The sequence below is a fragment of the Salmo salar genome, chromosome 01, assembly GCF_965601325.2.
Source record: "Salmo salar chromosome 01, fSalSal1, whole genome shotgun sequence".
Taxonomy (NCBI): domain Eukaryota; kingdom Metazoa; phylum Chordata; class Actinopteri; order Salmoniformes; family Salmonidae; genus Salmo; species Salmo salar.
In genome coordinates, this window is record NC_138291.1 from 95827554 (window position 1) to 95845488 (window position 17935).

Genomic DNA, 17935 nt, shown 5'->3' on the forward strand with positions numbered 1-17935 from the left:
TCTCCCCATGTCAAATTGAAATGGCACTTTGGTAGTTGAAGAAAGCTCAGACTGAACTAAAATTATGGGGTGGAAAGTGGTACCCCATTGGTGAGATGGGGTTGAAAGTGGTACCCCATTGGTGAGATGGGGTGGAAAGTGGTACCCCATTGGTGAGATGGGGTTGAAAGTGGTGCCCCATTGTGAGATGGGTTGAAAGTGGTACCCCATTGGTGAGATGGGGTGGAAAGTGAATCCCCATTGGTGAGGTGGTTGTCCCATTGCCATCTTTGCAATAGACTGCCTGTTCTGAACAATCTGCTACTCTCAGTCTCAGAGCGTTTCATGTCATCTGTTGCAATTAACCCACTCAATGTGGGCTAAATTGGTTTCAGAGAGCTGGCATGTGGCATAATGAAACTGCAGCAGCAACAAGCTTAGCACAAAAACAGAGACTTAACGTCCCTCCGAAAATCACTCAGGCTACCACCAACAAACACTCAATCTCCCACTAACTGTCTTGATGACAATCAAACCATAATCAAACTGCAACAAGCTCAGCATGTATAACAGAGACTTAATGTCCCTCCAAGAATTATATAGACTGTCCTTCTGAGGATATAGACGTAACTACAACAAACCCTCAATGCCACTAAGTCTCCTGTTGACAATTGAACCTTAATTAAGCTGCAGCAACAAGCTCAATGTAAGGAAGGGATACCTCCAACAAACACTCAATCACAGTCGGTAAGTATTCGATCGCCACCCCTTCCCCTTGGCCATAACACGTTGATGTGTGCAGATCTGAATGGTCTGGAAGGTATAAGCAGTGTAGTGGTGGAAGTTCCACCATATACAGTTCAAGTCAGAAGTTTACATACACTTTGGTTGGAGTCATTGAAACTCGTTGTTCAACATCTCCCCAAATTTCTTGTTAACAAACTATAGTTTGGCAAGTCGTGCATGACACAAGTAATTTTTCCAACAATTGTGTACAGACAGATTGTTTCACTTATAATTCACTGTATCACAATTCCAGTGGGTCAGAAGTTTAAATACACTAAGTTGGCTGTGCCTTTAAACAACTTGGAAAATTCCAGATAATTATGTCATGGCTTTAGAAGCTTCTGATAGGCTAATTGACATCATTTGAGTCAAATGGAGGTGTACCTATGGATGCATTTCAAGGCCTACCTTCAAACTCAGTGCCTCTTTGCTTGACATCATGGGAAAATCAAAAGAAATCAGCCAAGACCACAGAAATACAATTGTAGACCTCCACAAGTCTAGTTCATCCTTGGGAGCAATTTCCAAGCGCCTGAAGGTACCACGTTCATCTGTACAAACAATAGTACGTAAGCATAAACACCATGGGACCACGCAGCCGTCATACCGCTCAAATAACCTGAAAGGCGCTCAGCAAGGAAGAAGCCACTGCTCCAAACCCGCCATAAAAAAAGCCAGACTACGATTTGCAACTGCACATGGGGACAAAGATCGTACTTTTTGGAGAAATGTCCTCTGGTCTGATGAAACAAAAATAGAACTGTTTGACCATAATGGCCATCGTTATGTTTGGAGGAAAAAGGGGGAGACTTGCAAGCCGAAGAACACCATCCCAACCGTGAAGCACGGGTGTGGCAACATCATGTTGTGGGGGTGCTTTGCTGCAGGAGGGACTGGTGCACTACACAAAATAGATGGCATCATGAGGGAGGAAAATTATGTGGCTATATTGAAGCAACATCTCAAGACATCAGTCAGGAAGTTTAAGCTTGGTCGCAAATGGGTCTTCCAAATGGACAATGACCCCAAGCACACTTCCAAAGTTGTGGCAAATTGCCTTAAGGACAACAAAGTTGAGGTATTGGAGTGGCCATAACAAAGCCCTGACCTCAATCCTATAGAACATTTTTGGGCAGAACTGAAAAAGTGTGTGCGAGCAAGGAGGCCTACAAACCTGACTCCGTTACACCAGCTCTGTCAGGAGGAATGGGCCAAAATTCACACAACTTATTGTGGGAAGCTTGTGGAAGGCTACTCGAAACGTTTGACCCAAGTTAAACAATTTAAAGGCAATGCTACCAAATACTAATTGAGTGTATGTAAACTTCTGACCCACTGGGAATGTGATGAAAGAAATAAAATCTTAAATAAATCATTCTCTCTACAATTATTCTGAGATTTCACATTCTTAAAATAAAGTGATGATCCTAACTGACCTAAGACAGGACATTTTTACTACGACTAAATGTCAGGAATTGCGAAATGTATTTTTTAAATGTATTTGGCTAAGGTGTATGTAAACTCCGACTTCAACTGTAGATCTGCACACATTGAAAGGCCAAAAGTAATGGGTAGGAGTCAATTGGGACTGGACAACCACAAGGCTCCAGACTACAGTGTAAACAGGTTAGACTGACTGGTCTCAGGCCAAAGGGGGAGGTGGATAATTATTCCGAATCCTCTTAATGAAAATGAATCCCAGTTCCAGAAGAGAGTCCTGTCCTGCCTGGTCGTGCAGCCATGATGAACGGAGACAGAACCCTGGGATGCATGTGGCCCTACCAGTGGCGACCAGTCAATGAGCCCCACCTGTTTTGAGCCACACCTTAACAAAAAATATATTTTTTGTTATGTTATTTCGGCTTTAATACGTGTCACATATCAGTTTGCAAACAATGTAAAATAAATGTGAGTTAATAAAGCTGCATACAAACATGGTCTCTTTTTTGCTTTCTTAAGTAAGGCAGCTCCAAAATGCAGGTGTTTCAGCCTAGCTCTGTGCTTTTTGTGGTGGTGGGGCAGCCAGCAGAAAATACAGAGCATAGTGGTTGGTAATGTTCTCTAGCTGCACTGTGATTGGCTCAGTGTGCTGTCACTCATGTGGACACTACGTCACCGCAAAATCTACAGGGAGAGCTCAAAAATGCAAGCACCTTGGGAGCTGCAATAGCTTTACATTAGACGTGCATATCCAAAAAGCCTCTAGGTCATTGGCCACAGATACAATTATAATGGACTAATCATGTCAACATCAAACTTAAAAAATCTTAGCTAGCAAGCTAGACAAGCAGTCATCATCATGAATCAAGTCGACAATCTACTGGCAAATCCTTTTCATATGAAAATGAATTAGATATAAAACGTATCGGGGCTCCTCGGCCATTGGATATAAACAATAGACAACAAGTTGGAAATCGCAAATTCAACTAGGAGTGGTTTGGAAGGAATCAGTGGCTAACTTCAAGCGTTCCAAAGCAATCACTAGCCTGCTATTCAGTAGAGAGAGTGTGTGGTCCAAGTCTGGGTTTAAGGGTCTCTTTTCCAAGTTTAAAAGGATAAACATTCACATGCAACACCATGGGCCAGAAATGGTTGAATACATTGGCATGCTGTCAATCCATCATGACTTCTGCTGCATTCACAACAGCTGGAAACTCTGAATTGGGAAATCTCAGACTTCAGTGAGTTCAAGACAACTGGGAACTCGGGAAAAAAACGAGCTCCGAATGGGGAAAATACATTTTGAATGGTCATTCAAATCGGAATTCCAAGTCGGGAACTCAGGCCTCTTTTTATAGCCCCAACCTGAAGATCACTGACATCATAATTCTATCTTGTTTTTTTTCCAGAGTTCCCAGTTGTCTTGAAAGCACCATAAATCCAGAGAATGCTGGACTTTGATGACAGAGTTTCATGACAAAATTTGCCCACAAGAAGGGCCACCGCGCCACCTTCCTGTTCAAGCAAGCACAGCACAACAAGGTGAGTCAAAAAATGTATTGTATGCTGCTGCATAAATTATGTAATATGCCAGGGAGATACAGTTGAAGTCGGAAGTTTACATACACCTTAGCCAAATACATTTAAACTCCGTTTTTCACAATTCCTGACATTTAATCAGAGTAAAAATTCCCTGTCTTAGGTCAGTTAGGATCACCACTTTATTTTAAGAATATGAAAAGTCAGAATAATAGTAGAGAGAATGATTTATTTCAGATTTTATTTCTTTCATCACATTCCCAGTGGGTCAGAAGTTTACATACACTCAATTAGTATTTGGTAGCATTGCATTTAAATTGTTTAACTTGGGTCAAACGTTTTGGGTAGCCTTCCACAAGCTTCCTAACAATAAGTTGTGTGAATTTTGGCCCATTCCTCCTGACAGAGCTGGTGTAACTGAGTCAGGATTGTAGGCCTCCTTGCTCGCACACACTTTTTCAGTTCTGCCCACAAATTTTCTATAGGATTCAGGTCTTGGCTTTGTGATGGCCACTCCAATACCTTGACTTTGTTGTCCTTAAGCCATTTCACCACAACTTTGGAAGTATCCCTGGGGTCTGTTTGAAGGTAGGCCTTGAAATACATCCACAGTTACACCTCCAATTGACTCAAATTATGTCAATTAGCCTAGTCTGTAAACAATTGTTGGAAATATTACTTGTGTCATGCAGAGAGTAGATGTCTTAACCGACTTGCCAAAACTATAGTTTGTTAACATGAAATTTGTGGAGTGGTTGAAAAACAAGTTTTAATGACTCCAACCTAAGTGTATGTAAACTTCCAACTTCAACTGTATGTACAGTATACTTTAGCTCAGAAAGTAATACTGGGTGTATGTTGTGTAGCAAGCTGTTAGTAGCCCATGTGCCTCACCCTAATAATTTGGTCCCTTTCCCCTACTGTTCTGACTTGGTGGTGCACATGTCATCATCAAATATTGTAAGAGCTTTCATTGTGTACTTATCTTCATTCAAAGACTCAATCATGGACACTCTTAATGACAGTTGTGGCTGCTTTGCGTGATGTATTGTTGTCTCTACCTTCTTGCCCTTTGTGCTGTTGTCTTTGCCCAATAATGTTTGTACCATGTTGTGTTGCTACCATGTTGTGTTGCTACCATCCTGTCTTGAGCACCGACCATCAAACCAACCATCTCTCCACCCTACCATCCCTCCCTCTGTCCTACTACCCCTTCACCCTTTTATTTTAGCATTATTTTATTTAACCTTTATTTAACTAGGCAAGTCAGTTAAGAACAAATTCTTATTTACAATGACAGCCTAGGAACAGTGGGTTAACTGTCTTGTTCAGGGGCAGAACGACAGATTTTTACCTTGTCAGCTCGGGGATTTGATCTAGCAACCTTTCGGCTACTGGCCCAACGCTCTAACCTCTAGGCTACCCTACTATCCCTCCCTCCTACCATGCCTCCCTTCATCCTACCATTCCACCATCCTACCATCCCTCCCTCCCTCCATCCTATCATTCCTCCATCATACTATCCCTCCATCCTACCATCCAGCCATCCTACCATCCCTACCTTCTACCATCCCTCCATTACACCATCCCTCCATCCTGTCATCCTCCCTCCATCCTACCATCCCTCCATTCTACCATCCCTCCACCCTACCATCCATCCACCCTACCATCCCTCCATCCCTTTATTCTGCCACCCCTCCATTATTCCACCACTCCATTATGCCACCCCTCCATTATTCCATCCCTCCATAATTCCACCCCTCCATTATGCCCACCCTCCATTATTCCACCCCTCCATTATGCCACCCCTCCATTATTCCACCCCTCCATTATGGCAACCCTCCATTATTCCACCCCTCCATTATGCCAACCCTCCATTATTCCACCCCTCCATCCTGTCATCCCTCCATTATTCCACCCCTCCCATTATGCCACCCCTCCATTATTCTACCCCTCCATCCTGTCATCCCTCCATTCTGCCACCCCTCCATTATTCCACCCCTCCATTATGGCAACCCTCCATTATTCCAACCCTCCATTATGCCAACCCTCCATTATGTCAACCCTCCATCCTGTCATCCCTCCATTATTCCACCCCTCCATTATGCCACCCCTCCATTATTCTACCCCTCCATCCTGTCATCCCTCCATTCTGCCACCCCTCCATTATTCCACCCCTCCATTATGGCAACCCTCCATTATTCCACCCCTCCATTATGCCACCCCTCCATTATTCCACCCCTCCATTATGGCAACCCTCCATTATTCCACCCCTCCATTATGCCAACCCTCCATTATTCCACCCCTCCATCCTGTCATCCCTCCATTATTCCACCCCTCCCATTATGCCACCCCTCCATTATTCTACCCCTCCATCCTGTCATCCCTCCATTCTGCCACCCCTCCATTATTCCACCCCTCCATTATGGCAACCCTCCATTATTCCAACCCTCCATTATGCCAACCCTCCATTATGTCAACCCTCCATCCTGTCATCCCTCCATTATTCCACCCCTCCATTATGCCACCCCTCCATTATTCCACCCCTCCATTATTACACCCCTCCATCCTGTCATCCCTCTATTCTGCCACCCCTCCATTATTCCACCCCTCCATCCTGCCACCTCTCCATCCAGCCATCCCTCCTCCAGCCAAGAAAGTGGATGCCTTTGTCATGGTAACGGTTAGGAGCAGAGCATGTGTTTTTGCTGGCAGTGCTGGCTTGGTCAGCACTGTGTCACATTGAGCTTAGCCAAGCCGAGGTGACCCTGGGTGGGCATTAGCACAGCATGATAACAAGGTCAGCCACAGAGCTGAATGACACTACGTATGCATCTCAAATGGCATAGGGAATAGGGTTCCATTTGAGACACAACTCCATATGGGTAAGGAAGGACAACACAGGCATTGGAGAACTGTATGAAGAAGACCAAATGAGGATGTAGCCTACCTGTTGTGCTTACATAAACTATTCCTACTGTACTATATTGGTATTGCACTTTGTCATGGACTAAATGAAGTTGTCAGAAAAGAGAAGTCATCTATTAGTGACTCATTCCCAGAAACCACCAGAAAGCACTAGTGTCCAGCATTACGTAACAAGGTCTGTAGATGCACTAATCTGAGGTAGTGCTCTTCACATATAGACACCACACACAGAGGCTGCATGCAGCAGGACTGTACTGTAGTGTGCATTGAGCTGCGTGGCGCAGCCCATAGAGGCATAGACTGTCTAATACGGTGCAGCCCATAGACTGTATAACAAGGTGCAGCCCATAGACTGTATAACACGGTGCAGCCCATAGACTGTATAACACGGTGCAGCCCATAGACTGTATAACACAGCCCATAGACTGTATTACATGGTGCAGCCCATAGACTGTATAACACGGTGCAGCCCATAGACTGTATAACACGGTGCAGCCCATAGACTGTATAACACGGTGCAGCCCATAGACTGTATAACACGGTGCAGCCCATAGACTGTATAACACGGTGCAGCCCATAGACTGTATAACACGGTGCAGCCCATAGACTGTATAACACGGTGCAGCCCATAGACTGTATAACACGGTGCAGCCCATAGACTGTATAACACGGTGCAGCCCATAGACTGTATAACACGGTGCAGCCCATAGACTGTATTACACGGTGCAGCCCATAGACTGTATTACACGGTGCAGCCCATAGACTGTATTACATGGTGCAGCCCATAGACTGTATAACACGGTGCAGCCCATAGACTGTATAACATGGTGCAGCCCATAGACTGTATAACACGGTGCAGCCCATAGACTGTATAACACGGTGCAGCCCATAGACTGTATAACATGGTGCAGCCCAGCCAGAAAAGAGGAACAGAATGACCTTGTTGATTATCTGCCTGGACCCCATTTCCCCCCCTTCTCGTGGGCAGTGTCTAAGATATGACTGGACAATAGATTCACAGGATAGTACAGTGTGTAAGATATGACTGGCCAATAGATTCATGGTATGGACAGTTTTAGGATAGCTGGCCACATTGTGCTGCATTACATCACCCTGGCATTCCAAGTAAAGACCCTCCATTTTACTAATGCTGCAAATATACTACAATTTCTACCTGCTAAATGGATTTTTAACACATTTCAATATCTAGTCAACAAAGTCTACTGGGCTATAATTGCATCAAATACTATTTTTGTATTCGTTATTTGTTTGAATTGCAGAGAGTGTAAAAAAACGGATGTGTATTTGTGACTGAAGCTAGCATTGACTATGATTATTATGTGCTGTCACTGTGTAGGCTGCAGATATTCATCAGTGAGAGAGGACTGGGGAAGGATGGTCGAGGTGGGACGATATTTGGAGAGGGAGCAAGCCAGGTGAATTCTGTCACTGGTTGACATAGTGGTACAAATTCAAATGAGATTATCTCAACAACAACAAATCTCCCAATCAATATTAGGCTCAATAATTCAAAGCATATTGTACCAGGAGAACAGGAGAGAACAGTTCTGAAATGCAGTGATGTATAAACAGGAAACAACCAAATAAATCAATCAATAAGAAATGAGGAGCTGGAGAGCAGCTTCCTGTGTTTAAAACAAGCAGACAGCCCAAAGGAGAGGCCTGTCTGGAGTGATCACAATGCTGCTATTTTTATCCACTTCTAAAAAAAAAAACAGGAGGAGAATGGTGGCAGATAGAGACAGGGAGTGTGAGAAGGAAAGCAGGGTGTTAAAAAGAGTGAACAAAGCCGGTAGTGTGAACTGAACTCTACCAGCGATGCTGTTTGTGCCAGTTTTAGAAGAGAAAAAATATATACATTTGACACAGACCCCAACGGTTGTCACCACAACAACCCCTGTGTGTGGGCGTCTGGGTGAGTGGGAGAGCATGGTTACAATGATGGGGAAGTATTCACAAAAATGGCCAAGCACGAGCACTTCCTTTACCACAGAGAGACAAAAAGAGAGAGAAAGGTACACAGAGATAGAGGTTCACTAGAATCAACACAATTAGACCCAACCAAATCATGAGAAAAACAAAAAGATAATTATTTCTAGTGTGGCAATTAGTTAACAAAAAAACTGAGCAAACTGGAATGTTATTCGGCCTCAAACCGAGAGTACACAGTGGCAGAATAAACTTAAGGAAAGCTTTGACTATGTTCACTTTTTAACTATTTCACTTGCTTTGGCAATGTAAGCATGTGTTTCCCATGCCAATAAAGCCCTTTGAATTGAGAGAGAGAGAGAGAGAGAGAGAGCAATACAATCCATGCTTCATCTAGATATGTTAGTGCCACTGAATGAATTTAAAATATTGATGGGAGACTGTCACAGAGGAGTGTAAATGCTTTTTTTTAGGCTGGATCATGTTGTGCTGTATTGTTGTATGTTTTAATTATGTCATGTATTGATTGTTGCTGCCTTCTTGGCCAGGTCTCCCTTGAAAAAGAGACTCTGGGTCTCAATGGGCTTTTTCTGGTTAAATAAAGGTAAAAAATGTATAATAAGTTTTCTGACCAGTCCTTGCAGTCATTAAAAACCATGAAATCTTAGCTGCCATATAAAAGGCCTCAATTTGACCTCCCTCCCCGACTCCCATGCATACGCACTATACCCCCAACCATCTAACAAAGGAGACTCTGATACAGTGTGAAGGACTGTGTCAGTGTGAGGGGAGGGGTTGTTCCTGATGACAGACACTGTAGGGTACAGTGTAATAGACAGAAAATATCAAAAAGACTGAGCGACAGTCAGCCGCAAAGCGCTTTGAAATGTATTTCTGTAATGAAAAGCACTATAGATTATTATTACTGTTGTGTCCAGTATTATAAGGAAAGCCCACAGCATAGCCCCACTCTGCGAGAGAGCGAGAGAGAGAGAGAGAGAGAGAGAGAGAGAGAGACAGAGAGAGAGAGAGACAGAGAGAGAGAGTGAGAGAGAGAGAGAGAGGGGAAACGTTCAACATGAATTGTCATGATAGAGGCCAGAAGTGTCTCATTCACTGCTTGAGCTGGCTTGCTGGCGCTGCATGTGTGACTGTGGGACCTAATAGTATCAAGGCAGGGCTTCTCTCTCTCCTTGTTAATTCTGGAGACCTCAGGGCAATGCAGTGAGACTGAGCTGGGATTGCAAAGAACAGGGTTACATCCCAAATGGCACCCTATTCCCTACATAGTGCACTACTTTTGACCAGAGGCCATTCCCTACACAGTACGCTACTTTTGAACTATGGGCCCTGGTCAAAAGTAATGCTCCCTATAGGGAATAGGTTACCATTTGGGACGCAGACCATGACAGAGCAGGGAGACTGAGACGGGCTAGCAGAGAATCGTACGCTGCTTCTCAGATCCTTACACTTCCCCGTCAGTAGAGAGACACTCTGAATCAACTTCTCTCCTCCTTGCCTGGTTATGGCTTGGCTGTAGTCTCCATCTGATTATGCTGTCTCCAATAGCGTTTGGTGTATGTCTATAATATATACGGATCTTTTTTTACTTGTATTTATTCGGAGCCCAATTAACACCAGGGTCTCATTCACAATGGTGCCCTGAGTACAAATATTTTCACAATCAATAAAACGAACATTCCAAATAAAACAATAATAATTTTTAAAAATACTACAATTTCTACAAATAAACCACTATGATCAATTGAAACAACTGCAATCCTAAATAGTGGATGTGGATTCTGAAATAATTTTTTGCTATATTCTGTCTGTATTATGCATACTCTGGATTGTCTTTACTATGGATTCTGTTTACTGTGAATTATGTATACTGTGGATTATGTATACTGTGGATTCTGCTTACTGTGGATTCTGCTTACTGTGGATTCTGCTTACTGTGGATTCTGCTTACTGTGGATTCTGCTTACTGTGGATTCTGCTTACTGTGGATTCTGTTTAATGTGGATTCTGTTTAATGTGGATTCTGCTTACTTTGGCAGCGCCATTTCACCTACCGTAAATTCCGGACTATAAGCCACAACTTTTTTCCCAGGCTTTGAACCTCGCGGCTTAAACAATGACGCGGCTAATATATGGATTTTTCCCGCTTTCAATTTTTTTTTCTCAAAAAAACACATTCTGTGACGTGCTCAGTTTTTTGGCGGCATGAAGCTTTCATTAGACCAATGAAATTGCCGAACGGGTTAAGGTCAAACAACTTTTTTGTTTACTGTTTAGATTAAATCGAGCGCTCTCAAACTTCCCATCATTCTGATTACGGTAGTCATTTTGTCACCCTCATTATGGCAAAGACACGGAGAAATGCATATGATGCAGCTTTCAAGTTGAAGGCGATTGATCTGGCTGTTGGAAAAGGAAATAGAGCTGCTGCACGGGAGCTTGGTCTTAATGAGTCGATGATAAGACGTTGGAAACAGCAGCGTGAGGAATTGACTCAGTGCAAAAAGACAACTAAAGCTTACTGCTAATTTTTTATTTTTTGTTAAAAGCCGTGTTTCGTTAAAGCCTATTTATTTTTGTTACAAGCCGTGTTTCGTTAAAGCCTATTTATTTTTGTTACAAGCCGTGTTTCGTTAAAGCCTGTGTAAAGTTCATTTGTTTCAATGTACCGGTAGGCACCTGCGGCTTATAGACATGTGCGGCTTATTTATGTTCAAAATAATATTTTTTTTAAAATTCAGTGGATGCGGCTTATATTCAGGTGCACTTAATAATCTGGAAATTACGGTAATCAAATTCTGGGTAAATGCATACACAGACCAAAATCCCACTAATTTATCTTGCCTGCATTTGTATACCCAAGGTTTTGGTATATCTGAAAGCGGTAGGAGGTTAAAAAAAACAACAACAAATAAAACATGGAAAAATAAAAGCCACCTAAAGACTTTGTCATGATTCCTGCATTTTCACAGACCTTGTAACCAAAATACAGGTGTCAGGTCAGTGTGAATGGTTGTCTCCTTCTCTATAGGTATCAGGTCAGTGTGAATGGTTGTCTCCTTCTCTATAGGTATCAGGTCAGTGTGAATGGTTGTCTCCTTCTCTATAGGTATCAGGTCAGTGTGAATGGTTGTCTCCTTCTCTATAGGTATCAGGTCAGTGTGAATGGTTGTCTCCTTCTCTATAGGTATCAGGTCAGTCTGAATGGTTGTCTCCTTCTCTATAGGTATCAGGTCAGTGTGAATGGTTGTCTCCTTCTCTATAGGTATCAGGTCAGTCTGAATGGTTGTCTCCTTCTCTATAGGTATCAGGTCAGTGTGAATGGTTGTCTCCTTCTCTATAGGTATCAGGTCAGTGTGAATGGTTGTCTCCTTCTCTATAGGTATCAGGTCAGTGTGAATGGTTGTCTCCTTCTCTATAGGTATCAGGTCAGTCTGAATGGTTGTCTCCTTCTCTATAGGTATCAGGTCAGTGTGAATGGTTCTCTGTTTTTTTGCAGGTAAATCATTAACACTTCCATTGTTCCACTTCCACTTCATTAACACCTCCCTATTTTGAACTGTAAACAGCCCCCATGGTTTAACAACAACCACCACCCTTCCAAATGTCCAAGTTACCCACTGATATGTAGAAAGGGGTCTACCTGCACATAAGTGGTAACTAAGGGGTTGTTTGAAAGATGGTCATGTAAAGATTGCCTTAGATTTTTTACAGGTAACATACCACACCTTCCGTTTGAAATGAGTATAAATGTCATTGGCAAATAAAGGTAATTATGCCAGGTGTGAATGTTCTAGCATATGCCTAGCTAACCAGATTGAATACAATGGGAACCCCATCCACAGTGGATAGCCCATCAGCAGGAAATGAAGCATGCTGGTTCTGGATAATGGAGGCTACAGCCATATCAGGGCTACTTCTCTACCATGCTGAGAGAAAAATCCTTAATATGACTTCTCCTCATCTAGTGATGTACATTAACTTACTTAAAGCACATGAGCATGAACCAACCACCAACCAGCCCATATAAACCAACCACTTATTCTTCTTTGGAGTTTAATGGCAGTTTGCAAAACATATTTGTAGGTGCATTACTGCCACCCATATAAAACCAACCACTGCACAACTGTTGACCTTTTATAAACCCAGACAGTCAGAATATGCCAACACACAATAAAAGAGCAGCTATGCTAATTATTCTGCCTCTTTGTTCCTCCCTAACAATTATTTACAGAGTAGAGAGAGTGTGTAAAGACAGCGAGTAGAGAGAGAGAAATAGTAGAGAGAGGGAGAATGAGAGTAAAGAGAGAGAGTAGATAGAGAGATAGAGAAAAAAAGTAGAGAGAGGGAGGGAGAGTAGATAGCGAGATAGAGAGAGAGATAGTAGAGAGAGAGAGAGATATATAGTAGAGAGAGAGACAGAGAGATAGTAGAGAGAGAGAGAGTAGAGAGAGATAGTAGAGAGAGAGAGAGATAGTAGAGAGAGAGAGATAGTAGAGAGAGAGAGTAGAGAGAGAGCGAGAGAGAGCGAGAGAGAGCGAGTCGAGCGAGAGAGCGAGAGAGAGATAGTAGAGCGAGAGAGCGAGAGAGAGATAGTAGAGCGAGAGAGCGAGAGAGAGATAGTAGAGCGAGAGAGCGAGAGAGAGATAGTAGAGCGAGAGAGCGAGAGAGAGATAGTAGAGCGAGAGAGAGAGAGAGAGAGAGAGAAGGACCTGGGCCCTGACAGTAAATCTCAATAAGACAAAATAATGGTGTTCCAAAAAAGGTCCAGTTGCCAGGACTACAAATACATATTCCATCGAGTTACCGTTGCCCTAGAGCACACAAAAAACTTTACATACCTCGGCCTAAACATCAGCGCCACAGGTAACTTCCACAAAGCAGTGAACGATCTCAGAGACAAGGCAAGAAGGGCCTTCTATGCCATCAAAAGGAACATACAATTTGACATACCAATTAGGATCTGGCAAAAAATACTTGAATCAGTTATAGAATCTATTGCCCTTTATGGTTGTGAGGTCTGGGGTCTGCTCACCAACCAAGAATTCACAAAATGGGAAAAACACTAAATTGAAACTCTACATGAAGAATTGTGCTAAAATAATGCATGCGGAGTAGAATTGGGACGATACTCGCTAATTATCCAAAATCCAGAAGAGAGCCGTTAGATTATACAACAACCTAAAAGGAAGCGAATAACCCACCCCTTCCATAACAAAGCCATCACTTACAGAGAGATGAACCTGGAGAAGAGTCCCCTAAGCTAGCTGGTCCTGGGGCTCTGTTCACAAACACAAACAGACCCCACAGAGCCCCAGGACGCAACCCAATTAGACCCAACAAAATTGAGAAAACAAAAAGAGAATTATTTGACACTTTGGAAAGAATTAACAAAAAAACAGAGCAAACTAGAATGCTATTTGGCCCTAAACAGAGAGTACACAGTGGCAGAATACCTGACCACTGTGACTGACTCAAACTTAAGGAAAGCTTTGACTATGTACAGACTCAGTGAGAATTGCTATTAAGGGAGGCCGCCGTAGGCAGACCTGGCTCTCAAGAGAAGACAGGCTATGTGCACACTGTGCACAAAATGAGGTGGAAACTGAGATGCATTTCCTAACCTCCTGCCCAATAGGGAAATAGGGGATACCTAGTCAGTTGTACAACTGAATGCCTTCAACTGAAATGTGTCTTCCGCATTTAACCCAACCCCTCTGAATTAGAGAGGTGCGGGGGCCTGCCGTAATCGATATCCATGTCTTCGGCGCCCGGGGAACAGTGGGTTAACTGCCTTGCTCAGGCAGAACGACAGATGTCTTGTCAGCTCGGGGATTCGATCCAGCAACCTTTCGGTTACTGGCCCAACATTCTAACCACTAAATGTATGACCATATTAGAGACACATATTTCCCTCAGATTACTTGGACCCACAAAGAATTCTAAATCAAATCCAATAATGATAAACTCTCATATCTACTGGGTGAAATACCACAGTGTGCCATCACAGCAGAAAGTTGTGTGACATGTTGCTACAAGAAAAGGGCAACCAGTGAAGAACAAACATCATCGTAAAAACAACCCATATTTATGTTGATATATTTTGCCTTTTGTACTTGAACATCGTTACAACACTGTATATAGACATAATATGACATTTGAAATGTCTTTTCTTATTTTGGAACTTTTGAGTGTAATGTTTATTGGCAGAGGGAGGGGAGTGGGGAAATTACTAGGCATATAATCTATGGCTTGAAGGAAATCTGTGGTAGGGCCACACTACATAAGGACTGGTTGTAAAGATGGAGACATATGAAATCTGTGGTAGGGCCACACTACATAAGGACTGGTTGTTAAGATGGAGACATATGAAATCTGTGGTAGGGCCACACTACATAAGGACTGGTTGTAAAGATGGAGACATATGAAATCTGTGGTAGGGCCACACTACATAAGGACTGGTTGTAAAGATGGAGACATATGAAATCTGTGGTAGGGCCACACTACATAAGGACTGGTTGTAAAGATGGAGACATATGAAATCTGTGGTAGGGCCACACTACATAAGGACTGGTTGTAAAGATGGAGACATATCAAATCTGTGGTAGGGCCACACTACATAAGGACTGGTTGTAAAGATGGAGACATATGAAATCTGTGGTAGGGCCACACTACATAAGGACTGGTTGTAAAGATGGAGACATATGAAATCTGTGGTAGGGCCACACTACATAAGGACTGGTTGTTAAGATGGAGACATATGAAATCTGTGGTAGGGCCACACTACATAAGGACTGGTTGTTAAGATGGAGACATATGAAATCTGTCGTAGGGCCACACTACATAAGGACTGGTTGTAAAGATGGAGACATATGAAGTACTAAATATAATTGAATACAGCGCGTGTGTGGATGTGTGCGTGTGTGTGTGTGTGCGTGTGTGTGGGTGCGTGTATGGGTGTGTGTGCGTGTGTGTATGGGTCCATGTGTGGGTGGGTGTGTGTGGGTGTGTGCCGGTGCGTGTGTGTTTGTATGTGTGTGTGTGTATGTATGTGTGTGTGTGTGTGTATATATATGTGTGTGTGTGTGTGTGTGTGTGTATATATGTGTATGTATGCAGGTGTGTGAGTGGGTGTTTATTCTATTAGAGTGTGAACTCACCTTGATAGGCCCCGTGCTGAAGCAGATCTTCCGGCTAGGTGGAGGGTCCTCCTCTTCAGGCAGCCCAGGTTTCTCATGACAGCTGGACTCGGGCTCGTATGGCTCATCTTCATCCTCCTCCTCTTCCTGCTGGCTCCCTCCAGAGTCCTCCCCCACTGCGCTGTACATTCTGATAGCCACCTGTTCTCCCACTGACTGATCCTCCTTTACAGTCCTCTCTTCCCCCTCCTCTGCTGTACCCCCCTGGCCCATCTCTCCATCTCCACCCTGCCTCCCCCTCTCACTGCTTGTGCCCTTGGGAGAGGTCTCCCTTACCTGGGCCTCTCTCTCTGTACTGTTCTCTCCATTCTCCAGAGAGAAGTGGTGGATGTCAGATTTAACTATGGTGCTGCTGGGCTCCAGGTCACCAGAACGATCCTCAGACTGGCCCTCAATTTTGGCCTGGGACCCAGAGTCTGGCCCAGTCTTATCCCGGCCCTCTCTGGGCTCAGGGAGTGTGGGGCCACTGTGCCCTCCATTCTTCCCTCCGCTTTGGCCATCGGAAGTGGAGGAGGATGAGGCCCTGAGGCTTCTGGGAGGTCCATCCTGGTCCCTCTGGCTGCGGCCCCAACCCCCTTCCTCCTCCTGACTGGTTGGTGGGAGGGCAGAAGCACGGTTCGCCCTCTTAGATATGATTTTGGAGTTGAGCTGCACCCCCACCTTGGTGCTGACCCCCCGGGAGGGCAGCGGAGGTGTGGAGGACAGGCGATGCAGGTTGTTGCGGAGCTCTGAGGCCCGTTCGAAGACAGCGCTGAGCTGGGAGACGGTGGGGGACACGGCCTCGGTGGTGTCCAGGCTGTCCAGGGACTCTGTGCTGCCATTGAACCGCGCCACCACGTCCAGCCTGCCATCCTGGATGCCCAGGCCCGAGGTCTGCTCTGTTTTCAGCAGGACCCGGTTGGTGGCAGCAGCCTGCTTCTCCCGCTCCAGCTGCTGGGCCGCCTTCTGTTGTTCGAAAATCTTCCGTGTCTCCTGCAACTTGGAGTAGCTGGGTGATGAAGCTTGGAGAGCCTGCCCATTCTCCGCTTTGGCATTAGGGTCGAACCGGTTAACCCGCTCTGAGACAGTGGATCCCAGCTTCAGCAAGGCGCTGTGGTCCACATTCTCATTCAGGCTACCGGCTCTGGGGAGGGAGAGACGCACCCTCTCAGTAGTCTTCTCTGGGTCCTCCCCTCCCTCCCTGCAGGGAGATGTGCTCCCTGGGCCTTGCATCTGCTGGAACATGTTCTTGATACGGTGAACATTGGAGCCATAACTCCTGCGGCCGCGGTGCCCTTCCTGCATATGATCGCCTTTCGCAGCATTGTCCTTGGCAGGCCTCAGCGCCTGCATCCCCGCCTCGTATGCGTTCCGGTGCGGGGATGGGCTCCTCAGCGTCGAACCGGAGCCGGTGCTTTTAGAAGATGAGGAATCGGTCTTCATCATGATCAGTCAAGCATCACAACCGCTGCTCAGCAACGACATCTTTCCCTTTCCTTTCCTCGGTTGTCAGCACAAATTGGTCCGTTCTCACCGACAGTCAATTATGTTGGGGAGTCGGTGAGCCTATGTGCCGTGCCGACTAGAACTGAATAGCAGAAGAGAATTTAAAAAACGACGGTATTGTTTTAGGCTGCGTGCATCCAGTGTTTTCCCATGGAAATTGAAAACGATTCATTAGTCATTAAAACGCCAACCTGACCAAAAACCCGGATAAAATGCGCTGGTTACAAAAACATCACTGCAGAAAACTGGAACAGTAACCTAATGAACGATGGATTTGCCACTGACGAAAGATTTATTCCGTTTAATCCCTTTTCACAAGCAGCAGCATCATTTTGATCTCTTGATTTTCTGAGCTGCTGATTAATGCCACTGTGTCCTCTTCGCTCGCATAAAACGGTCCGTGCTATCCGGGTTCCTTGGGACGTCCCAACTCTGGAATTACATCGTTGAAGTTTACATTTTAAATGGTAAGGGTTAGGTAAGGGTTATGGTTAAATTAGGGTTTAGGGAATGGACGTCTCAAGGATCCCGTATAGCATTTACCAACGTTAACGCTGCTGAGAATCGGGCGCAACGGGGTCATAGCGCCGGTCGTTTTCACTGGTCCT

At 44.5% G+C, this 17935-nt stretch overlaps 1 protein-coding gene across 1 annotated transcript in view; it reads right to left on the minus strand.

The window, feature by feature from the left end:
* The window catches only part of LOC106610511 (neurabin-2), a 31792-nt gene extending 13857 nt beyond the window's left edge, over positions 1–17935 (minus strand). The window contains exon 1 of the mRNA XM_014209897.3: positions 15804–17935. Within this exon, the coding sequence (XP_014065372.1) occupies positions 15804–17267 (1464 nt within the window). The 5' untranslated portion in view covers positions 17268–17935. The remainder of the gene's footprint in view (positions 1–15803) is intronic.